General features: G+C 41.8%; 1 protein-coding gene across 5 annotated transcripts in view; it reads right to left on the bottom strand.

The window, feature by feature from the left end:
- PHF12 (PHD finger protein 12) overlaps positions 1-25,944 on the bottom strand; it is a 44,239-nt gene that overhangs the window by 6,410 nt on the left and 11,885 nt on the right. For 3 of the 5 annotated variants that reach the window (XM_081272951.1, XM_081272949.1, XM_081272948.1), the window contains 7 exons: positions 14,332-14,404; positions 11,380-11,773; positions 9,772-9,892; positions 7,892-8,024; positions 5,261-5,425; positions 2,332-2,490; positions 942-1,737 (listed from right to left, as the gene is read on the bottom strand). In XM_081272951.1, the coding sequence (XP_081129077.1) occupies positions 942-1,737; positions 2,332-2,490; positions 5,261-5,425; positions 7,892-8,024; positions 9,772-9,892; positions 11,380-11,773; positions 14,332-14,404 (1,841 nt within the window). Of the gene's footprint in view, positions 1-160; positions 640-941; positions 1,738-2,331; positions 2,491-5,260; positions 5,426-7,891; positions 8,025-9,771; positions 9,893-11,379; positions 11,774-14,331; positions 14,405-25,944 lie in introns of those variants that run through there. The other 2 variants (XR_014019533.1, XM_081272950.1) reach the window with 2 other exon arrangements.

The raw sequence follows: 25,944 nt of genomic DNA, 5'->3' as shown, positions 1-25,944 counted from the left end.
GAAGTGATGCTTGCCCTTGCAACTCCTGCCTGCTGAAGTATGATTCGGAGCGTGCAAAAATCTATTCACGCTGGTATTAAGAAACAGTGAGAAATAGGAAAACAGTCTGAGTAGGGCCATCCTGGGACCAGGGGCCCCCATGCAGAGAAATCACAGTCACCTGGTTACCGAGACTCCCAGCTGACTAGGAGGCCAGCTTCAGTTCAGACAGGAGAGACCACAGGGGGTTCCAGCAGCATCTGAAACCTGGTTCAGATGCTGGGGTCAGCAACCTTGAGGTCCTGAGTGCTGACTAGGGACAGCTGAGAGAACAGGTCCAAACTGGGTCAAGTTCAGACTTAACAGATTGCCCTTTGGCATGTGGCCTGAGGGCAAGCTTCTGGGCCAGACCAACCTCTGTGGGCATCCCACTTTGCAGCTACTCTGAAAGGCAGTGCTGCTTTCTGTCCCTGCTTCCCTGACACGGAAGTTCCTCAAATGAGTTGGCTCTGAGAATCTGTAGCAGGCGTAGCTTTAGTCTCTTATGTGGATCATGAAACACTGAGGCCGTTACCCAGAACCTCAGGCTGACCCCAGTGGTTCCAGAGAGCATGCTGCCTTCTTCTAAGGTGACGGAACAAGACAGGCAGAAGACTAGGCCTGGAGGGTGAGAGAAGGAGTCAGGAGACCCAGGCTGTAGTTCCAGTCCTGCCACTGCCTTGGTAGGTTACCTTAAGGAAATCACTTAAGCTTTTAGAGCCCAAGTAAGCCCACCTATAAGACGGGGACAAGTTAACACGTGCTTCCTCTTCTATAACAGAAATATGGGGAGGACAAATAACGTAGAGATTAAAATCCTCTGAAGCATTCATAAGGATATAAGTGTTTTTAGAATCTTAAGTCTTATTTGCCAGGAAAAGCATAAAATTATTCCAAGTCACTGGAGGCTGAGCAGCACTCACCTGATGATGGCGCTGGTGAGCAGAATCGTTGGTTGGCTCCTGTGGCCAAGATCCCGTCTCCTGCTGCTTGAGGGGGAGTGAGCACCCGGGTGGCATTTGGGGGTGAGCCCAGTGGCCTTGAATCTGTCAACGGAGGTCCTATCTGTGATTGGACAGTCTTTCTTTGCAAAGTGCTGGTGTTCTCGATGCTGGCACAAGAGCTGGGAATGGAAGGGGGCAGGCTTGGGACAGAAACCAAACTCCTCTGGGGGCAAGAGCTGGGGCCAGTGGCATTCTCTGTCTTCACAATGATGCCGACGGTGTGATTTTGAAGCCCCCCAGCCGCTGGTGGCGTGAGGGGCCGAGGCCAGCCTTGCCGATGTGAAAGGCCAGGTAGGGGGGTGTTGGCGCCTGGAAGTCGCCGGGGGTCCGTGGAATCAGTGGGGCTGCTGTAGAGGTGGGGGCCATTGGCTTTCACCTCTGTGTTCACTGGCCCGTTGGTAGTCCCACAAGGGGCTTTCTTGGATTTTTCCACACAAGAACTGCAGCTGATGTCCTCTAGGGCTGGGGGCTGGTGGGGTGGAGAGCAGCTCAGGGAATTCTGGGTGCTAATCCCTGAGGGGCAGGACAAGGGGTAGTGGGAAGGTGTAGGTGCCTTGTCAGCGGTTTGCAGGGATGTGGTGATTGAGCTGTCAGTCACAATAACAGGCTTAATATCAGCCTTCTCTGTCTGTTCAGAGTCCCAATGCGAAGGCATCTGCTTAGCAGATAAATGTTTCAATATGCTGCACTGGAGCGCAACAACACTACAGAGCCACTGCAATGGAAGGAGAGGAGAGGAGAGGAGGGTGAGAGGCCCAGAAGGCGCCAGTCCATCCTGCCACAGTGGCCAGGGCTACAGCAGAGCTGACAAGCACTGTTTCAGAGGTCCCAATGTGAATGCCCAGAAAGGGTGTGCTTGACTTCTGATAGGACTCCATTTCCATTCCCAAGCAAGACTTGTTGGTACACTTGGCAGGCAACCCCTGGTCAGCAGAGCTTGGGATTCTTGTTTTGGCCCTGGCCCTAAGGCTCACCTTGTGACTAATATTCAGCAAGTACTCTAACACCTGCTGTGTGTCCAGCACTATCAATTAACCCCTCTAGGGATCTACTCATCTTTCTACAATACAGATTTGCCCGGCTCACAGTGCATTGGGGGACTGACGGAGAGGAGCAGACCAGTCGACTCTGTAGTTCTCTTACTTGACTTTAGGATCTGAGCCAGAGGTTCTCTGTGGAATACTCAATGCTTATGGGGGAGAGGGAAGGGGTGCAGTGGGAATGACAGACACTGAGTCTACTTCTAATAACAGCTATGATGAGACGGAAAGAAGATTGAATTTAGAATCCCAGTTCTGCCTTCACTCACCTCTTGCTGTTCTGCTTGGGTGGCTAAGTGCTCAGAGTTCAAAAGGTGCGTCTGTGATTCCTCAGGAATCCCATTGCAGATCAGTTCCCCGTCCCGAATGGCCGCAGGTGCAATGAGAGGGGGTGGAAACTGGTACTGAGATTTTATAGCATCGGGAACCTGTTCAGGATAGACAGAAGAAAGAAGGAAAAGGAGATAGCGCCAACACGTTCAGTTGATTCTGTCCTGGCACACCATTCTGATTGTGGTGCTGACAACCATGGGATCATTTACTCTGGGTCCACTAAGGACAAAGAGGTTCAGTATGCTGCAACTGATCTGTTGTTCCCCCTGACTCTCACACATGCTTACTGGCTTAAAAAGGAAAAAAAAAATGAAAATAGCAGGTAGGGCCTCCACTTTTCTTCATCAAGGTCAAAGGCCTGCAGAACTCAGAAACCACTGTATGCTGTCTTCTGCTTTGGCCTGAAAAGTGTAAGGCTGACAATGGACAGGGCTTCAGAGTGCTGCTCTAGGTTCTTACTGTTCAGGGTCAATTTTGGGAGACATAAGTTAAATGAGGCCACATTCATGGTGGGAAAGCTCAGCATGAGGCCTGTCTAACTAAAGCACTCAATCAAGGTTAGTTTTCACTATTCATGACTAATGATACAACTGAAGATTTTTTTTTATCCCCTTAAGACTTGTTTGTTGCACAAAGACAGAAGACACTCTCTGACTCACACCATGTAAGCATGAAAAAGCCATACAAGCAAAGACTCATTCATACATTCAAATAACATTTATTGAGCACCTCCTGAATTGGGCTCTGTTCAAGTACTAAAGGTCCAGAGGTGAATAAAACGTAAGCTTGCCCTCAAGGAGCTCACAGCCTAGTATGGAGAAAACCTAGAAATATTACAATACATGTAATTGATCCTAGAATACAAGCATGTCAGAGTTGCTATCAAAAACAAACAAACAAACAAACAAAAAGGAGAGTGCTTATTTTAGTTCAGGGGACAGGAGCTTGGGATTAAGGAAGATTTTATAGCAAGTATTTGAACCAAGACTTGGAAAGTTAAGAATTTCTAGGCAGATAAAGGGGAAATAAAGGTTGGAGCAACATGTATGGCACAGAGATGTGAAAGCACTTGGTGGATTTGGAAAACATCCAGAGAACCAACAGATTTGTTTACTAAAACCTTATGGAATATGGGAAAAACTAGAAATGGTTTCCAGAATTTTGGCCTCAGGGACTGGGTAGAGATCACTATCATTCACTGACACTGGAAATATAGAGGGAAAGGAGATTCTGAGAGACTTTTGGTCTAGGGTAGGTTGAAACTGAGCTTATCTGTAGTATGGGCAGACAGACCTGCATGAGAAAAAAGGCAAAGAATAAGGAGGTAGGAGTCATCAGCTGGTACCTTGGGCTTTTTGAGATCAACATCAATTAGAGGAGGAGGATGGAACAGTGGGCTAGTCTAAGGCTTCCTGGAGAAGAGTGAAAAGGTAGGTGAAGGAGGAACTCCTAATATAGATATCAAGTTCTCAGCAGATTTTACCTATACTGTTACAACTAAGAGTAAAGGCCACTGTCCTATGTTGCTATAGTCCTCATTTCACTCTTAAACTGTCCTATTACAAAAAGTTTATCAGGTAACTCATGCCCTGTTGTTGATTTTCCTCGATAACAGGGAAACATTTAATAACATGGAGGGAGCCAGGAGTGGTGGCCACGTGGCTTGGGAGGCTAAGGCAGGAGAATCACGAGTTCAAAGCTAGCCTCAGCAATAGCAAGGCGCTAAGCAACTCAGTGAGACCCTGTCTCTAAATAACATACAAAATAGGGCTGGGGGTTTGAGGTTGTGGCTCAGTGGTAGAGTGCTCACCTAGCACGCGCGGGGCCCTGGGTCGATCCTCAGCACCACATAAAAATAAATACATAAACAAAGGCATTTGTCCATCTACAACTAAAAAAATATGTATTAAAAAAAAAAAAAAACAAAAAAAAAAAAAACAGGGTTGGGAATTTGGCTCAGTGGTCGAGTGTCCCTGAGTTCAATCCCAGGTAACAACAACAACAACAACAACAACAACAAAAAACAGTGGAGGAGGAACAAAACAATGATGGGACTTTATCAAGGCCTCCTGGGCGTTCACTTCAGTAGTCAGGCTTGCTTCTCTGTCTACACAGTAAATCACACAGTCTTGATTACTTGCAGATCCATTTAACTGAGGTCTGAGGCATGCCACCACTGGAAACACTTTAGTTTTAGAAAACTCGTGTTTCTATTGAAGGAGAAATATTTATCCAGTTAAGAGTTTGTTCCGCAATTTTCAACAGTTAGCACCTTGCTAGGACTAACACCCACAGGAGGTGATGGGTGTGGTGCGATTTGAGTTTAAAGTGTGGCTGCCATCAAGTGGCCACTTTTGAGAATTGCTGTTTTTTTGCTGGTATATACGACTGTGAGTTTATCTCAAAAGAGAAAGATCCAGATGGCTCTTGGACAGAAGACATATAATGGGGACAGACAGGGTGACTTCAGGTGAGGAGAAAGTGACAGCCAAGCACAACTAGGTTTGGTGGCATGGGCTGAAGAGTGCTTATCTTTGGAGAACCAGAGACTTGCAGACTTTGAAAGCCTACTTGAGGCTTGGCCCTCAACATGCTCAAGTACTAAAACATAAGTTTAACATTCATTATTTGGGCTGGGGATATAGCTCAGTTGGTAGAGTGCTTACCTTGCATGCACAGGCCCTGGGTTCAATCCCCAGCACCACAAACTAACAAACGTTTATTACTTGCTGAGACACCAAAGACAAATCTCTGTAGGTCTTCACGGTCTCCATGTTTGTAAAACTGGGAAAATGGCCCTCTCTATTTATCAAGCAAAGGCAATCAGGACACCATCATCCTGCCTGTACCAGATCTGTGACTCACCTTCAGGCTTCTTCTTTTGACTGACTGGAGCACACGGCGGTTAGGAGGGTGCTTCTTATGGATTCGGTTCAGGAAGTCCACTTTGACAACATGCTGTGAAATGGTGTCCTGGAAACGATCAAACACCTGGCACCGATTGCTCAGTGTTATATTCTTCTGGTTCAGCTAGAGACAAACCAGAAACACCCTTGTGGTGAATCTTGAAAGGTATCCCCACCTTCAGGTAGCCCCATTCTCTGAGATATTAAAAACAACAACAAAAAACCAGAATTTTTCAGCCAAATGGGATCCTTCAGTCAGGGACAAGATGCCAACACTCTTGCTAGAGAGTAAGGCAACATGGATGAGACTTTCCTCCTCAGCTGATATGTTCCTGTTTCCCAGTGAGGCTCAAAGAAAGGAAACAGAGAATTAGTCAAGAAGTATCCTTAAGAATTCAGCCTGACAGTCGTCAGTTCTAGTTCAGAGTACTCTGTCAGGGTATCCTCCCAGCAACACCAGGTTTCAGACCCCCAAGAGACCCAAACTCCCAACAGGAAGGGACTCACAGAGGAAGCAGGACTGTCCCTACAGAGGAGCTTGCCCAATAGTTGGATGAGGATCCTATATGCCCTGCCCCTTTCCTGCTCTAGGGTTCAAGGGAGCACCTCTGTGAACCCATCCTGATATGACAGTCTTCCTTCATGGAAGGGGGGAAACTTGGCCACCTCTTAAGAGGCTAACAGGAAAGAAGAAAGAGTTTCTGCAATAGCCTACTAAAGGTATGGAGAACCCACGCCACTCTCCTCTTCCACATTTGGTTCCTACGCTTAAGTTCAAAAGAAAGAATCTCCTTTGGAAGCTTCCTAATTGGCAAATTAGGCACAACCTTTAAGTAGCTAATAAAATTAGCTAATTAGTAATTTCTCATTCACTGGAAAGTTGCTCCTTAAGATCTGTATTTGGATAAACTGCTTATGGTCTTTTTTTTTTTTTTTTCCTGGTTTGGCAGGAAGCAAAGAGTCACTCACAATGAGCCTTAGAGACACTTCCTTTTCTTTTTTTTTTTTTTAATATTTATCTTTTAGTTGTAGGTGGACACAATATCTTTATTTCATTTTTAAGTGGTGCTGAGGATCAAACCCAGTGCCTTATGCGTGCTAGATGAGTGATCTACCACTGAGCCACAACCCCAGCCTGAGACACTTCCTCTTAGATAAATCTAAGTGGCACGAATCAAAAGAACACAAAGTAACTCTTCCATATACAAAGGAGATCAAATGCAGGGCCTCACAAGTGCTAGATAGCACCTCACCACTAACTCACACTCCCAGGTTCCATGTATGGCAGTCTTTAATTATTTCATGACTAATATCATTTGGTAGGTGATATTCTTTTTTGTTTCCAGTGCTGGGCATTGAACTCAGGGCTAGGCAAGTGCTCTACTATTGAGCTATATTCCTCATCCCAGATTTGACAATGTCCTCCCCCCCCCTTTTTTGGTACCAGGAAGTGAACCCAGGGGGTGCTTAACCACCGAGCCACATCCCAGCCCTTTTATATATACATATATTTTTTTGGTACCAGGGACTGAACTCAGGGGCACTCACTCGACCACTAAGACATATCCCTAGCCCTATTTTTTATATTTTATTTAGAGACAGGGTCTCAGTTGAGTTGCTTAGTGCCTTGTCCTTGCTGAGGCTGGCTTTGAACTCATGATCCTCCTGTCTCAGCCTCCAGAGCCACTGGGATTATAGGTGTGCACCACCACACCCGGCTTCTTTTATATTTTGAGACAGGGTCTTTCTAAGTTGCTTAGGCTGGCCTTGAACCTTCAGTCCTCTTGCCTTAGTTGTTGGGATTACAGACTACACCACAATGCTTTTAAGCAGCTACCTTTTTGGTTTGGAAAGGTTTCTCATAAGTAAGGGTCTCCTCCTGGAGCCCTCTCCCATTCCATCTTGTTACCTATTCTAACTGCCTAGAAGGACAAATCCTTTTGGAGATAGCTAATGACAGCTGTGTTCTAGCCTCGGAAAGCCGTGTAGAAAATGTATCCAAGACTCCTGGTGATAAACATTCATTCCTTTTTTTTTTTAGTTGTAGACAGACACAATACCTTTATTTTATTTATTTTTATGTGGTATTGAGGATCAAACCTGAAGCCTCACACATGCTAGGCAAGTACTCTACCACTGAGCTATATCCCTAGCCCTACAACATTAATTCTTTCAACTTACTGAACACCAATACATGTGGTTATAAAGAATTAAAGCAACAGAAGAAATGAACTTTATTTGGAGACTGCGACACATATATTCCAGATAGCCAACCATTTATTTCCTTAATATTAGATCTTCTAGGGCTGCAAAATCAACTGCTTAATCCACAACAGAAGAAATTACTCAAAAAACAATCAAGTGGGTTAAGTATGCTTTTGCAGCCAAAACAAGGTATTGTGGGAAAAGGCAAAATGCACAGCTGAGGTATATCATAATAATCAGAACTGAGTAGGACTGTCTATAGAAACCAGCATCTGTGAGATTATTGTGAACTCTGGAACAAAGCTGATCTTAATATGCTTTCTACTGAATCAGTCCACACCCCAGCTGTGCCCATAGAGGATTGATTGGACACTGCTGTGCTTACCACCACATGTTCGATGTGATTCGGACACATCCATCTGCCCAGGGGCATGGCAGTGAGCGGTGGCTCGAGGCAGTCCATATGAAACAGGAGGGGGCAATAGTCACACTGGATGAGAGGGGCCACACGGCAGCTCCTGCCAAAAGAAAAAGAGATGTTGGCCACATCTGTATTAAGATGGGAAAATTCAGAATAATTCTGCACTGTGGAACAACCCCCTCTCCTTAATCCTAACAGCATTTTCCCACATCTTCCTACCCCAATGATTCAGTTATATTTCTGATCAGAAAGATGGATGAATTTGGGGGCTACCACCAGGTTCTCCATTATTCTCTCTTCTGACAAGAATGTCTCTTGTGATGACTTGAATGTTTATTTGGAGTATAGCTAAAGTGGCTGTCAGAGCAAGAATGGTCAATGGTCATACCCAATGGAGAAGACAGTGAACTCTGCTCTCTACTCCTTAAAAGAGAGAAACTACTTTGTCTATTTCCCTATAGCTTTTGTTGTGAGATACTTCTTCCTTTTGTTGTTGATAAAGAATACCTTTTCCCCCCTTCAGTATTGGGGATAAACCCCAGGAGCGCTTTATCACTGAGCTATACTCCTGCCCCACCCCCCGCTTTAAAAAAAATTTTTTTTTGTAGTTGCAGATGGACAGAATGCCTTTATTTTGTCTATTTTTATGTGGTGCTGAGGATCTAACCCAGTGCCTCACACATGCTAGGCAAGCTCTCTGCTGCTAAGCCACAGCCCCAGCCCACTCCTGGCCCTTTTTTCAAAGAATTTTGAGACAAGGTCTCCTAAAGTCACCCAGTTTGGTGACTTATGATCCTCCTGCTCCAGCCTCTTGGGTACCTGGGATTACAGGTGTGTGCCACCACATCCATTAAATACTATCTTCTTCTTCTTCTTTTTTTTTTTTTTGGGGGGGGGGGCTGAGGATTGAACTCAGGGACACTTGACCACTGAGCCACACCCCCATCTCAGTTTTTGTATTTTATTGAGAAATAGGGTCTCATTGAGTTGCTAAGTGCCTCATCATTGCTGAGGCTGACTTTGAACTTGTGATCCTCCTGTCTCAGCCTCCTAAGCTGCTGGGATTACAGGCATGTACTACCATGCCCAAACTGTTTTTGATAGCTATTTTCTCCTGCTATCCTATCCTGAACATAATGTATTCCTTCTAACATACCCTAGCCAACAAGTTCAGCTTCAGTAATTGAAGTAGCTGATTTCTGTCACTGAGATCCTATTTGAAGAAATCCAGTGACCCAAGGAAGATATAACTGGGGTAGTACAGGGGCTATTTCTAAATAAATCATTCAGACCAAACTACCATATATACTTGTACTTTTTGTTTTGGGTACTGGGGATTGAACTCAGGGACACTTGACCACTGAGGCACATCCCCACCCCTATTTTGTATTTTATTTAGAGACAAGCTCTGAGTTGCTTATTGCTTAGTGCCTCGCTTTTACTGAGGCCAGCTTTGAACCTGTGATCCTCCTGCCTCCACTCCTAAATTGCTGGGATTACAGGTGTGTACCACCATGCCCAGCATCTTTACTGATTTCAAAACACTTTGTCTTTTCCAGGAACATGAGGCCTTACCGACCATAATTTTTCCTGTTCTCTAATCTAAATAATCTCATGCTTCAGTTCAAGACCAACTTTTCTTGTTCTAGTCTTAGCAACATAGTTAATAGTACTCCTGTACTATTATTCTTCAGGGAATTTATTAATACTTTCAAGGCTCTGGTCATTCAATCAGTCAATTTCTATGTATTCATACCATCAATAAATAAAGAGGTGATAGAAGAAAAAAATGCATCATTTGCTGAATATATAAAGGAAGAGCCCTTTGGTATAGAAAAAAATACCTGTTACACGTGAAGCAGACTTTGACGGGTAAGGGAACAAGACCATTGTGATCTAACTCATGCTGTGTCTTCTTTACATTTTTCCCTGTGGTTTCCTCCTTTCTTCTCCTCTTGCTAGAACCTAGAAGAGAAATTGGTGATGCTGAACTGCCCAGACATGGATCTTTCTGAGGCCCCCAGAGCTGGTTTTGAGTGAGAAAATGAATAGGAAGAGAGGAAAAAGGAGACTCAGATATAAGTCAGAGACTGTTCATGAGGGAGCAAAAGTCACCTGTTCTATAGCAGTAACACATCTGTTTTACAAACAGCAAGTGATCAGAAACCTGGGTTTGACACTGGCAACCTAAGAAATATAAATGCCCAAGTCAAATGGTCAACAAAGACTATTCTGTGAAGGTAGCTGAAGAAAAGACTACAAATTTACATTTTTATAGAAATCAGAAATGCCTTGATTCCATATGCATCTTTTAAAACTTTCCACCAATTTCTCTTTCTCTAGCAAGAAAAATAGATCTAAAAGCTTTGTGGTATCAATGGTATCAAATAGAAACCAAGACTTGATTAAAAAAAAAAATAAAAGAGGGTAATTGGTAATAGACAGATATTACAAATTGGTAATTTAGTAATATCTATCAGAGCTATCAATGCATACTGACCCAGCAATTAGGAATTTAACCTACATATAATACCCACATATCTATTACATGTAGTACACAATGATGTAATTACAAAGTTATTTGTTGAAGCACTATCTTGGTAACAAAAGATTAGGAACAACTTAAATGTCAGTTCATAGGAAACTGGCTAAATTGTGGCACATCTGTACAATGGACCATTATGCAAGCACAAAAAAAAATTGAGGAATTTCTATATTAATATATTAATACCTCTAGAATATTTTGTGAAGTGAAAAAAAGCAAGGTGCAGAACAGTATATCTAGTATGTTATTTAAAGAAAAAATACACACACATATCTGTATTTGCTTATACACGCACAAAGAAATTCTAGGATACACAAGAATCAACCAGTGGTTTCCTGTGAAGGGTAGGAAGGTGGATAACAGGCGTGGAAGGGAAATTTTTCATTGTAAGTGTTCATATTTTATATATATATATATATTTGGTGTGTGTGTGGTCTTGGGGATTGAACCCAGGCGTACATTACCAACAAACTACATACCCAGTCCTTTTACTTTTCTAAGACAGGGTCTTGCTAAGTTGCTGAGGATCTCACTAAGTTGCTGAGGCTGGCCTTGAACCTGAGATCCTCCTGTCTCTTGAGTCGCTTGGATTACAGGAGTGTGCCACCAGGCCCAGCTTATATTTTTAATTTTGCACCATGTGAAAGTAGCATCAATTTGGAAAAAAAAATAGAAGATACTGAGAAGGGGCAGGAAAGGAGTTTGGAGACTCAAAAAAAAAAAAAAAAAAAAAAAAGGAATATTGAACAAGCACTGTACTAGCTAAAAACCTTCAAAGATCTCTCCAGGCATAACAAGGAATAGGAATGTGAGACAGTGGCTACACAGGCAACACTGCTCTTTGATGGATGATAATCCTTTGGGGAAGCTGGGGTAGGGGAGGAGATATGATGATGGTGTGGCTAACCTGGTAGTGCAGTGGTACAAGTCAGTTCATTGGGCAACTGAAATTGGGTGGGGTTCCGCTCCATGGCGGCAGCAATAAGCAGCTCAAAAGGCCGCCTCAGCTGGGGCTGCACATAGTCCGGCTCTGCTGCTACTGGCTCCTCGTCCACATCAATGATGTCCTCATCAACGTCGTTCTGCTCAGAGGTGGGAGTCTCTGTGCTGGCGTTGGATGTGGGGGTGCCAGGCCGGCTGGCTCTCCTTTCCAGAATCCGGGCATGGGCAATGGCCTTGAGTTCAGTTTTGCTAGCTGATCTGTCCAACAAGTCAGTGTCACTGCTGGGTGATGTAGTCCGTTTGCCAGTTTTGTCCACCAGTCCATTGACATGGCCCAGCTCCTTTTTCTGCTCTCGTTTCTGTGCAAATGAATAGGTGGGCCCATCATGAAAAGTACCACAAAATAGAAAGAGATGCGTGTACAATGTCCTGCTAGATCATTAATGAAAATCACAAAGTCCCTTACATATCACAGAATCATTCACCTTGGGACTTGGTCTGTTAAAGTTGACACACTAAATTGAACTAAACTAAAGCTGAGAAAACTACTGCAGTGGGGAAATCACCAAAAAGTATTGGAAAATTAGAAACAATTACACAAATTACACATCATTAACTCTAACTCATCATGATACATATCATCTGTATACAAAGTACAGGTTCAAAAGGCTAAAAAATTAACACAATGAGAATAAATTTAATAAGAATAACAGTGAAAATCAACAAGAGCATTGTAGTCTGCTTTGGAGCATCCTGACTTTCTGATGACTTTTAAAACTTTGCTAAAATAGAGAAAATGTTCCAAAGCAAAGGTAAAACAGGCCAGTAGAGTTCCCCTTTCAGGGAGGCCGGGTGCTGGCACATAAGATAATTAACTACAAGGCAGAGCTGATAGCGTGTGGAGGTCAATCATGGTGTCCAAGAAAGATGGCTTCCAGTGTTTCAACTTTAACTAGAACTCTGAAAGTGACACTTCTTAGAAGATGGAGAAATGGAAAAAGCTTAAGTGTACTCAGTAGGACTGGATGACTGATAATACATTTTCCTTTAGGATTCCAAATAGACTGGCCAAGGGAAGGTTTAACACTGGTCTCCAGTCAGAAGATCTGGGATCTTGTCCCAGTTCTGCCACCGATTCCCTCTGACCTTGGGTGACTCAGGCTGGTGGGTGGAAATTTCTCTACCTACAAAGCGAGATGAGTAAAACTTTATTCTCTTTTTCTGGGAAAAATGGTAGAGACAAAGAAGGTCACATATTTGAAAGGGATGGCTCTGAGCTGGGGAAAGACCTAGCTTCCACTAGGAATCATGATAGGACCTAAATATCAGAGGCCCAGAGGATATTTCATTTTAATCAACTTCATTATAAATACAGGAGCCCCAAACAGAGTGATGATGGTGAAAAAGGCAGATTTGTACCAGTAAACAAAGAGGTCCATGTGAATGCAGGTTGGAGTGGCAACTAGGAGAAGCACCCTATTTTGAAAAAAGCTTACTATAATTCCCAGCAAGTAGCCCAGCTTCTTAAAAAAAAAAAAAAAAAAAAAAAAAAAACGGATAAAAGACACAACAACAGAGCTTTAAAATGAGATAGAATTTGGTTCAAATATTGGCTCTGTCAATTCCTTTGAGTCCATGGGAAAAGTTACTCTACATTTCTCAGTCTCTGTTTCTTCCTTTCTAAAATAGAGATCTACTACTAGCATCCATAGATGGCTGCATAGATTAAATGAAATAAGAGTAAATAGCAAAACACCTAGCATATGATAGGTATCGACATAATGTTAGTTCCTTTTCTCAATCCTCATTTTCTGGCTTTACCTCTTCTGTTTCGTTTCTCCCAACCCTTTCAGGTCCAGCTTCTTTGCATGGCAAGTTCCTGAAATGCCTTCTGGCTGGCAGGTATCTCCAACTGGCCTAGTTCTAATCTAATTGAGGATGCACAGGAAAGGATGTTGGAAGACAGCCTGGTTTATGGACTTTAAAAATTAAACTATAGCTGTGGTTAGGTGACTGACTTGGCTTGGGCTTGCTTTTTAATAGGAACTCTTGTGCACACATTGAAAAAAGATCAGCCTGTTTATCTTCTTTTTAAAGGCCCCAAACTGTTACAGACATAAACCACAATCTCTGAATCATCTCCTCATCCTGTTTCTGCAATCAAGGAAGTCATTCTCCATTGTGACATCATATTCAGGGGCCAGGAAAAGGTGGTGATGTCACAACAAAGGAAAGTTGCTGGGTGTATAATTAGTGTGCAGGAGGGCAAGGGTTGGCTAACAACTTACAAATTCTAATCCACAGCCTGTAATCTGAAGATTGGGTCAGTCATAATCTGAGTGGAAACGCTTCTACTTCCTTTTTTGACAAGTGAGAATTTAACTCTTATACCTAACAAAAATTCTCAAAGCAGGAAATAATGAACCATGTTCCTAAAGCCAGTACTGAATTATCAAAGCCAAGGGAAGGGTAGGTGAAGAGAAAAATGGGTTCAAACTCCTCTCCCCAATACACCTGGCCAAGTCTCTGGAAACCAGTGACTTATTTGCCTTAGGTAAGAAGAAAAACCCCTTTTCCATCAAACTGGAGAAGTGGCCTTTCCTCTGCTGTTTCCCAGCTATGGCTGCCACATTCAGGCCATTTACAGGAGGTCGGTAAGATCAGACTACTCCTGTCACCAGTAACTAAATGTAGCTCAGTAAATTAACACACTTCTGCCCATTTTAGCAACCCATGTTTGGATTTTTAGGCCCTACTAGATTCCAAACAGTCACCATGGGGTGAGTAGGGTGATTTCAGACTGAGAAGAAACGCGAAGGGATGAAAATGCCTTCAGGGCCAGGCAATCTTAGCTCCAGAGTATCAGTGCTCTAGATCTGGCATTGTGAGCAAAGCCTTCAGGAAGCAGCATTATTACCTTTCGGCGAACAGTGCACCGGTGACACATCCACTCCCCGGGAGGCAACATCTCTTCACTCAGTGGAGGGTTACTGTGAGGAAAAGACAAGGGCAAGACTAAGTAACTAACCCTTTGATGCAGCAGGAAAAAGCCTAAGTAGGCCTGGCACAAGCTGCATGTTCCTAAACTCCTATTTGGATATCTTATCCTTCAAAATGCTTACTCAGCATCATTTATAATCAGTTGAGCAATGAATCTTCCTTCTCAACCTTAAAGAAGCCAAATCCAGCTCTATTAACACTGAACTTGTGGGAAAAGGAATAAAGAACTAGTTTGGAGCCTGAAGAATCATTCTCAAACTCTGCACAGTGCCAATAAAATCACCAAGAGGTCTTCCACAGTTTTTAAAGTCTTTCAGTCTAAGCCTAAGCTCTTCCACTTGCTGTTCAAAGTCCCCTGCCACATAGCCCCATTCCATCTTCCCTGGCCTACATCAGCTACCCTCTCTCCTGATTAAACTGAAAACTTGCTATTTCTTCCTTTGGAATACCCTTCCTTTAGGAAAGCTATGCCTGTCAAAACTCTTTTTTGCCATCCTTTAAGGCCTGCCTCAATCAACCTGTGGTGGATTCAAAATGGCTGCAAATTTTTGTTCCGCCTCCCATTCAGAGGTAGTTCATTTCCCATCTGTACAATTGGGCTTGTTTTGTGATTTGCTTTGATCAACAGAATGCAGCAGAGATGACGTGGTATAACTTCCAAGCCTGAGCTTTATAAGATCTGCAGATTCCACTTTTATGTGCTTGGAATGTTCCATCTCAGAGCCCTGCTGTCATGCTGGGAGAAGCCACAAGGAGGATACTTGAGGTGCTCCAATGAACAGCTTCAGGTGAACTCCAAGTCAACAGGCAGTACCAGATACTGCTATGTGAATGTGTCATCTTGGACATACCAGCTCAATCTGTCCTCCAAACAACTGCAGTGTCTGCCAGCAACACGTGGAACAGAAAACCATCCAGCTGATCCCAGTCAACCTTCAGAATTGTGAAAGATAATAGCTAGTTTCTGTTTCAAGCCACTGAGTTTTGGGGTAGTTTGTTATGCAGTAATAGATAACCAGACACAGTTCTCTCTCCATGAGCTCTTTCCAGATTATATATGTAACTTGTATCTCTTTCTGCATGGTTTAGTTGTCATTTTTTGGCACTTGTATTTTGCTTTGTGTCATAGTTCTCTTATTTATTTTTTGCTGCCTTATTTTTTGGTTTCCACACCAACCTTTCCCCAATGCCAAGGATTGAACCCGAGGGCCTTTTGCCTGTTAGGTAAGTGCTCTGTCACTGAGCTAAATCCCCAATCCCTCTTTATTTATTATTATTTTTTCAACTACAGAGACCAAGACAATGATTGTATCTCCTCCCTCTTTGTATTTCTGTAATAAGGAGGTTGTATATGCAGGAGATACAAAGTCAAGACTGAATCAAAATGAGCTGTGTAGGGCTGGGCCTCACAAATCCTCGAGGTCACTGATTTCCATTAAGGTACACCAAAAGCCATGAGACTATTAAATCATTGAGAGTCACATTTCTACTGCTTATAACAGTGGTTCTCTCTCTCTCTTTTTCTGGGGGACTGAGCACTGAGGTGCAGTCTCAGATCCCCTGTTTTGATACTGGGGATTGAATCCAGGAGTTCTTTACCACCAAAATGTAATTTTTATTTTGAGAAAGAGTCTCGCTAAATTGCCAAGGCTGGTCTTGAACTTTTGATCTTCCTGCCTCAAGCCTCCCAAGTCACTGAGATTATAGGCATGCACCACTGCGCCTAGCCAACAACAGTGGTTCTCAAAGTATGGTTCCCATTCAGCAGCAACACAGCATCCAGGAACTTATTAGGAATGCAAATTCTGACACCATTTCAGATCTATTGAATAAAAATTTCTAGGATGGGCCGTAGCCACTGATGTTTAACAAGACCTCAAAGTGATTCTGTTGAACATCAAAGCCTAAAAACCAACCACTCTGCACAGAATAAGGTTACATTTATGCTTGTTTAAGAAATTTCTACCTTTTACTCTTGGAGTCACCTTCTTAGAATGGTAGGAAAATTTTTTTTCAAAGAATGTAACAAATAGTAAAAACAACAAATCCCCCAACTCATGTAATTTTTAAAAAACTTTTTATTTTTTATTTTTTAAGTGGACACAATATCTTTATTTTACATTTATGTGGTGGTGAGGATCGAACTCAGTGCCTCAAGCATGCAAGGCGAGCACTCTACCACTGAGCCACAACCCCAGCCCAATTCATGTAGTTTTACGATGCTAAAGGACTCAGATTTAAATCTTAAAATTTTACGGTTTCTACTTAAAACAGCGCTTTGGCCTGGCAAATTTCCCTAGCTCTTGCCATGTTTCCCTAGAGTCCTAAGCATAAATGCAGATGCTCACCAAGCCTTCACAGTTCATTGCTTCCCTTCCTCCCTGTTTCCTTAATAGAATCTCAGGAGGATGCTTACCAGGAAGCAGAAAACTGGAGACATAGTGGTCTGTTGGGACAGGTCTTCAAGCCCTAGAAACCACAGGTGAATGTCACATAAAGACTTCCCTGGTTCTCTTCAATGTATTTCTACAATAGGCCATATCCAAACTAATGAAATGCATGCATGTCATTTGCAAAGGCCTACAGACTCTGCTATGCTTCAGCAGCTGTCATATTAAAATTAACCCTGAAGGCTGTCACTTCTGATTCTGTTTTTCATCATTTCTTTTCATCTGCCCGCTGGCATTGTACCAAGATATCCTACATCAAATATGGAAAGCAGAGAAGGGCAAGACAAAGTGATCTGGGCTTAGATCTTTCACCAAGATGTGAATGGTCTCCCAGCTACCCTTCATGCTTCCCTTAATTTCTTCCCAACCTTGCTGACAGAATGATTTATCTAAAACACAATTCAGATCACATCACTCCCCTGATGAAAAAACCCTTCAAAGGCACCCTTCCATCCATTGCAAAATAAAGTTAAAGCTCCTTAGTATTGTGGATTCTGTCTCTTCTGCAGCTCCATCAGTCAGCTGGATCCCTAAACACTGCCCATGCTGTTTCTCACCTCTGTCTCAGCTCATTTCAGTGCCATGGCCCACAATCACACAGACCTTCCCCTCACCAGAACTTCATACTTAATTCCACATTTAAACATTGTCTTTTGTGTGTGTGTGTGTTGCAAAAAGAACCCTGGGCATCATTCATGCTAGGGAAGTGCTCTATCACTGAACTATATCTCCAGTCTTCCAATCTTAAACATTTTTAATTTGGGGGCTGGGGCTCAACTCTAGAGAGCTCACTTAGCAGGCCAGGCGAGTGTGCCACATCCCCAGACTTTTAAAAATATTTTATTTAGAGTCAGGGTCTTGCTGAGTTGCTGAGTGCCTTGTAAAATTGCTGAGGCTGGCTTTGAACTTGCGATCCTCCCACCTGTCTCTTGAGCTGAGATTACAGGCGTGGGCCACTGTGCCTAGCTCATTTTTGATGCTCTCTCCCTCTCAAAATAGGAAATGCTTAAAATTTTTCTTTAAAGTAGCTCTTTGTAGGTTTTTAAAGTATCAGTTTTAGAGATACTAGGTTTTAAGAACACACATTTCCCAGAATTCTACACTATGGCCACAGGCTTCTTTTGTTAGATTGCCTTAAAGTAAGGCACAGGAGCTATGAGTTTAAGGAGTGGTTCAAGGAAGTCCAGGTGTTGTCTCCAGGATAAGCACAGAACATCTAGAAGAGTGAGGCCATCATTTCATTACTTGATTAGATTTGCTGCTTTCTTAGATTCAGAGTAGCCTTTTGAAACAACAAATTTGATAGCCAGGTGCATGCCTATAATCTTAGCAACTCAGGAGGCTGAGGCAAGAGTATCCCAAGTTTGAGGACAGGCTGGGCAACTCAGGAAGACCCTGTCTCAAATAAAATAAAAAAAAAGAATGAGAAGAAAAAAATACAAAACTGAAAAGGGGGTACCTTGAGAGAAGGCAGTGATATCTAAGAGGATGGACAGGGAAGGAAGGTCTACATTTCTAGGAAATTATCATACGCACAGCTGGAACATAGGCACTGTCACCATAAACCTTTCTTATAATTGTATTTTCTCTCTATTCTAAGCAATTCCTTTTAAGCTTTTTAGAAGGCAGCTTTCAAATCAAATTTCTAGAGGAAAAGAATTTATGAAATGGCTCCAGAAAAGATAGACTGCCACTGGGAGAGCTCAGGAACCAGTTCCAAAAGAGGTTATTTGCTCCCTATCAGGAAATTTCCAGGCAGAAAGGTGATTCTGCATCCTTGTGGTATCCATGAAGTCGGTTTTAAGGACTTTCCCACCTCAACTGTCCATCTGGTAATGCTGAGCTTCTTTTACCACTTTCAGCTGCTCACCAGTAAAATTCATGAAAACTCTATGGTGAGACAATGCTGCCTATAAAGATACCAATATGCTTCCTAATCACTAAAGCCTAGAAATAGCAGAATGAGAACTTCATCTACTATATTACAGTTCACAAGTATTCAACAGATGCTGTTATTTGATCCTAACTACCATATTAGGAGATAATTAATTCTAATTCTCATCATACAGGTGAGAAAACTGACTTATTTAAAGTCATGGAGCCAGTTAAGCAGCAGAACTAAAATCCAAATCAAAGTTTCCTGGCTCTTAATACTCTTGAAACCAAAGGCTATTTTTTTAATTTATTTTTTATTTTTAGGCGAACACAATATCTTTATTTTGTTTCTATGTGGTGCTGAGAATCGAACCCAGTGCCTCACGCATGCTAGGCGAGCACGCTACCACTTGAGCCACATCCCCAGCCCCCAAAGGCTATTTTTAAAAAAGACTTTTAGTAGTTCTCTTATTTCTGGGGAACCCGGTAGGGTACCTTCCTTAACTTAAGGGCCAAACATTTCTTTCAACATCAGTCAATATTTACTGAGTTTTCACTGTTCACTAACCATTGAGCTAGGTACCACACTGGAGGATGAATACAAAGCAAAACTAATGATTAGTTTTTTATATTTTATTTAGAGATAGGGCCTCACCAAATTGCCTAACCCTAACCAAAAAAAAAAAAAAAAAAAAAGTGGGGGGCTGAAAAATGTAGCTCAATGTAGAATATCCCTGGGTTCAAGTCCTGGCACTGGTAAGACAATTAATTAAAAAGACAGGCTGTGCAATTAAGGATTCAGGAGGAAACCACAGTTTCAGAAGCAGATTTATTTCTGCTTCTTGACAAACTACCTGATAGTTTCTTGAAATGGGAACATTCATCCTGGGAATAAATGTTTAAGTCTAAATAGAGTAGGACAGTGTTTGAACCTTTAGCTTCCTTCTCAGAACTGTTCACATCATAGGAATGTAAACCCTGGAACAGTGTATTCTGTACCCCAGCTGACTTGTCTTGGAAAACAAGTAGCTCTTTAGTGAACAGGGCAAGAACCTCTATTTTCTGGCTTCAAAACAATATGGCATGCAATACTGTGAGACAGGTAGAGAAGAGTGTTCTCTGAGGACTGAGCTCTAGCAGAACATCTTCTCTGTCATGCTTAAGTTTCCTTCCAGATGATCTGTTAAAAACCTTTGGCCTTGGGCTGGGTTGGTGGCTCAGTGGCAGAGCGCTTGCCTTGCACATGTGAGGCACTGGGTTCGATCCTCAGCACCACATAAAAATAAATAAACAAAATAAAGATATTGTGTCCACGTATAGCTAAAAAAATATTAAAACAAAACAAAACAAAACAAAAAAAAAAAAAAAAACAAAAAACCTCTGGCCTTAAATAAGAACAAAGGCATTTGCAGGTAAATGATTGGTGTCAGAGAAGATAATGCTAAGTGAAGTTAGCCAATCCCCCCAAAACAAATGCTAAATGTTTTCTCTGATATAAGGAGGCTGACTCATAGTGGGGTAGGGAGGGAGAGCATGGGAGGATTAGATGAATTCTAGATAGGGATGAGGGGTGGGAGGGAAAGGGAATGGGCAGGGGATTAGCAAGGATGGTGGAATGTATTTGACATCATTATACAAAGTACATGTATGAAGACTTGAATTGGGTGTCAACATATTTTATATTCAAACAAAAATATAAAAAATTGTGGTATATATGTGTATTAAGAATTGTAATGCAGGGGCTGGGGTTGTGGCTCAATGGTAGAGTGCTCACCTGGCGTGTGCGAGGCCCTGGGTTCGGCCCTCAATACCACATAAAAATATATAAAAAAAGGTATTGTATCCATCTGCAACTAAAAAATTAATATATATATATAAAAAGGAATTGTTAAAAAAAAAAGTACATGTATAAAGGCATGAATCGGCGTGAACATACTTCATATACAGAGATATGGAAAATTGCTCTATGTGTAATAAGAATTTGAATGCATTCCACTGCTGTCATGTATTAAAAAAATAAAATCAATAAAAGATTAAAAACAAAACAAAACTTCTGGCCTGCAATTTCTGGCCCAAAACAACTGTTCACTGCTTTCCAACTCACTACTTTAACTATTACCTGAACTTAAAAACACTCTGTTATAAAATAGCTTATAAATGGGGCTGGGGTTGCAGCTCAGCAGTAGAGCACTTGCCTAGCATGTGTGAGGCCCTGGGTTCGCTCCTCAGCACCACATATGAATAAATAAATAAAACAAAGATATTGTGTCCAAGTACAACTAAAAAAAATAAATTTGAAAAAAAAATAGCTTATAATAATGCTTTGAATCTTCAGATTGTATGTACAACTGAAAGATATGCTTCTCAGAGTTTGGTGTGGCTCTCTCTGAGGCAGGGAGAAGGCTTACCAACTGTTAAAAACAGTATTTATACACAACCTAATTGGAAAGCTGGTCAAGAACATTAATTTTCCAAAAATTCAAATTTCCTTGGGTTTGGGTTGTGGCTCAATGATAGAGGCTTACCTAGCATGTGCGAGGCCCTGGGTTCGATCCCCTGCACCACATAAAAATAAAGAGATAAAGGTAATGTGTCCAACTATAACTTAAAAAAAAAAAAAAAATCCTAAAGCCAGCCTCTACAGTATGACTGCAACATATCCAGACTCCCATAAACAAATCCAAATAGCTCATTCCTACTACTGATGAAGGAGTCTAGATGGATCTATTCTGGAGTCCTAAGGAGAAAACCATACACACACCCCAAATCTTACCATAATGCCTGCGCAAACCTCTCTGTGTCAAAGATTCAAAGCCCAGAGCCAGATGATCCCAACTCACAGCCAAAGGATGTAGTCCAGTTTTAATTTAGAATGCCTCTTTCATTCACTAATGAGGCTGCAACTCACCACTGCAAGTGGAAGATGTTAGTAGTTGTCATGGTTCTTGGCTTTCTAATTAAGAGGATCTATTTCAAGACCTATAAGCAGAGTGGCTGTATCTAACCTCACTTATCTCCCTCGCCTATTAATACATGTGAACCTGCATGATATTAACATTTACTTCAGATTTAGTCACCACCAGTGGGACCTGTTGCTCCATAGCACCGTGTTAATTACCTACCATTGCAAACAGTTTTTCTATATGGAACTGGAAGAAGAGAAGGGGGAGGGGAAATAAGAGAACAAAGAGAGGAGGGGAAAGGTGGAGGGAGACCACAAAGCAGAACGACTGCCTTTTATTTCAGAGACCTGTGTGTGTGTGTGTGTGTGTGTGTGTGTGTGTGTGTTACAACATTCAGATAAAATGGTGTTAAGCTCTGGACCTTCTTTTTCTTTTTTTTAATATGTGAGGTTACTGTAGTGTGGTTTTCAACTGACCATACATCTAAGTGATAGAGGCATCACAAAACCTGAGCCAACAGTAACCTGAGAGACATGAAAATCTCACTTAACCAAATTAAAAGTGTTAGTGTATATCTTAGGACAAAAGAAAACAAGACAAGAGGATGAAAAATATTTATGAAAGAACACTCCACTTTTCTTTCCTGGACAAAATATTCAATTTAATACAAATACTTAACAAGAACACTATACAAACAACATGTCTGAACACAATATACCAAGAGTCTTCCACTCAGATTCTTTTATAAAAGAGGTCAGTCACATGAACTGGTAGGGGTCCCTCCTGTCAGAATCCATCATTCTCCAGGAATCAGAAGCTCTCTACCCATTTATGGCATATTCAGCTGAAATATCAGACTAAGAGAGTTTTGACTGCCCCCATCATTATCTATATGTCCCTTGTCTTCTTTTGGTGGGAGGGAGTGTTCAGCAAGCAAACAATAGCACTGAGCAGTTTTGATTTTTAATTTCACAGTTCACAGGTTTCATCCATCCATCTAAGGTCCACTATCATATAAAAATCCTGCAATTATATTTAGCAGAATTCTGTAAGACCAACAGCAAAAGATAATATATACTCTTCTCAGACTGGCCCTGCTGCTCTCAGACAGTTCAGAAAATGTACTAGTAGTAGCCAAAATGGTGACTGAATGTGATTGTTGACAGGACCACAATAATGTCTCAGCCTCCTGGCAGCCATCTTGATCTATGCAGGGACCTATGAGCCTTTTAAAAAATTATGGTGGTGCACACCTGAAATCCCAGGTTCTTGGGAGGCTGAGGCAGGAAGATTGCAAATTTGAAGAAAAGGGAAAAGCGCTGGGGGTATATAGTTCAGTGGTAGCATGCCCCTGGTTTCAAAAAAAAAAAAAAAGAAAGGAAAAAAACCTCCACAGAACTTTCTTTCTGTGAACTAAAAAAATGTTCTAATAAAAGCTTAAGACATATTAGGTATAGTTTAATTATTTTTTTTTTCTCTTTTGTACTGGGAATTGAACACAGGGATGTTTAACCACCAAGCCACATCCCCAGCCCTTTTTATTTTTAACTTTGAGACAGGGTCTTCTTCAGTTGTGTAGGGCTCACTAAGTTGCTTAAGCTGGCTTTGAACTTGTGCTCTTCCTGCTTCAGCTTCCCAAATCACTGGAATTACAGGGGTGTGCTATTGTGCCCAACATTTTTTCCACATTTTAAATTGGTCCATTTTGGTTGTACATTTGGTGAGATTTTTTATTACTTATTTGTACATGCACACAACATAATAATATAATTTGGCCAATGTAATTCTCTAGCACTTCTCTCTTCCTCCCCTTCTTCCACTCCCTGATAATTAAAAAAAAATTTAATTTAAATTAGAAGCCATAGCAATGTAGCAAATTTAACGATTTATGCTTTGAAGAAACAGAAGAACACAATTTAATGAAATTCAAATGTCAGTAGAAACAGCAAGCATTCTCTGGACACTTGGGTAGGTCTCAGCTTTTATCTTCAAGTATGGTTTACCTTTCAAAGGCAAAGAAGATGGCCTTACTGAAGGATGTTGGAGAGATGAAAGCAGAAAGTTCATGGGGTGCCTAAACCTTAAATCTGTTACCCTCCTTTATTCTAGCTACTGACTCAAATACAGCTAATACCACAAAGTACATAAAAAATACAAGGACTGCTAGTTTTTCATGCAAAGCCTCAGTGGCAATGTTAACAAGGAAACCAATGAAGTGCCAGGCCACTACAAATGCCCCATTGAGAAACTTAGCTAGTTGCGTCACTTCCACAGGCATACAATTCTTTCAAACTAGCTGACTGTGCCCCCAAGTTTTATTGCCTTGTATTTTGAACTGGCTTGTAATATCCTCTCAGCAAAGGGCACCTGAAGAAGAGTGCTAAAAGTTAGTTCAGGGAAAAGAGGGAGGGTAGAGCACCAGCAACCTTACTGGATGTTTTCCTCCGCTACCTTTTCCACAAGCTGGGCCCAGTGCCACAGGGTCTGCTGTATCGGTGGCCTGGCTTGGCTACTCTTGTAATCCTGACTTCTCTACAAAAAAAGTTGGGCTGCATGCAACCATTTTTTAAATGGGGCTTCATTCATCATTTCATGATAAATGCTGGAACCTAATGGTTTTGGAAAAGGGTCAACATTCTGACCTCAACAGTCATTCCCCCACCCACCCACCCACCGTGCCCCCAGCATAGTATTAGGGATTGAATTTAGGAGTGCTCTACTACTGGGCTATCCCTAGCCCCTTTAAAAAATTTTTTTGAGACAGGGTCTTGCTAAATTGCTCAGGCTGGTCTTGAACTTGCACACCTCTTGCTTCAGGCCCCCCAACAGCAGGGACTACAGGAGTGCATCAGGGTAAATAATCATTTTCTAATACTACTACCAGGGAATGTTCCATTGGAAGGAAGAATTGACAACTGCAACTGTGTATTCCATACAAGACTCAGAGCTATGGAAAACTGCTTACTGTTCAGTTGATAGTGATGTATCAAGAAAAAGGAAATAGCCAGGACATATTTTTTTTGCAAACACACCTCAAGAATCTGAGCCAACAGGGCTTGGTGGTACACGCCTATAATCAGCTGGGAGGCTGAGGCAGGAGGATTGCAAGTTCAAAGCCAGCCTCAGCAATGGTGAGACACTAAGAAACTCAGTGAGACCCTGTCTCTAAATAAAATACAAAATAGGGCTGGGGATATGGCTCAGTGTAGAGAGCCCCTGAGTTCAATCCCTGGTACCCCCCCCCCCCAAAAAAGAAAAGAATCTGAGTCAGTTTACAGTGATTGGACTTAAAATTTTATAAAGGCTTGGAAAACTAAGAACACTAAAAATGTCCATACTTAAAAATGCAACTAAGGGGCTGGGGGTATAGTTTAGTGATAGAATGCTTGTCTAGTGTGCATAATGCCCTATGCTCAAGCCTTAGCACTGAAGAAAAAAAAAAAAAAAAAGAAAGAAAGGAAGAAAAAAGAAAGCCAATAAAAATAAATAAATAAATAACTCGGCTAAATCCAGAGAACAAGTTTTTATTTAAGACTCAGTTGCTTTACCCTAAAGAGGGATTTCTGCTTAATTTACTTCCAATGACAGGGTCATAAAAAAGGTAAGGAAAGAGAATAATATTACTTGGTTCACAAAGCACAGGACTTGCTCCCTCCTCTTACCATTACCCTCTCCCATCCCCCAATTTTTCTCAAACCCCAGCCCCCCCAAACACACAGGACTGAAGTAATCTCCTGGGCTTGCTATCACAAACCATGCTGTCATGGTTTGTCACAGCTAAGTGCTAACCTGGGCTTCCACAGCCTTTCACTTATACCCCCAGTGACCTATTTAGCAGTTTAATATACTTCTCAGAGATAGACAACCATGATTTTTCCCTTTGATCCACTTTTCTCTAGGATGACCCTTAAGCAAAGAATGATCATCCTAAAGGTCTACCCATAGGTGTACACAAATGTTAACAATTGAGGGAAGCCCTTTAAGAAATGCAGAAGGCATACAAGCTTTGGACATGAGTCATTTGCTGTTAAACTGCAGACTTTTCTTAACATACAGCTTACTTCAACACCAACAAACCACAGCCTACAAAGATGTCGGATATCACAAAATTAGGTGTTTCCTTTAGTATGACAGTTTGCTAAGTCAGAATGGCTATGGCAGGCAAAACCATGACAACCACAAAAGAGGGATAAAGCAAACAATGTTTATCAAAAAGTCAAAATTAGTGACAAAATTCTCTCTATACTTAAGCTGATGCTCTTTCAGGGTAGGGACAGTGGTGCATACCTATAATCTCAGCTA

The sequence above is a fragment of the Spermophilus citellus genome (genome assembly GCF_964194105.1).
Source record: "Spermophilus citellus genome assembly, chromosome: 17".
NCBI classification, from domain to species: Eukaryota; Metazoa; Chordata; class Mammalia; order Rodentia; family Sciuridae; genus Spermophilus; species Spermophilus citellus.
The sequence above is the reverse complement of the archived record's forward strand: the minus strand, read 5'-3'. Positions and strand labels throughout refer to the sequence as shown.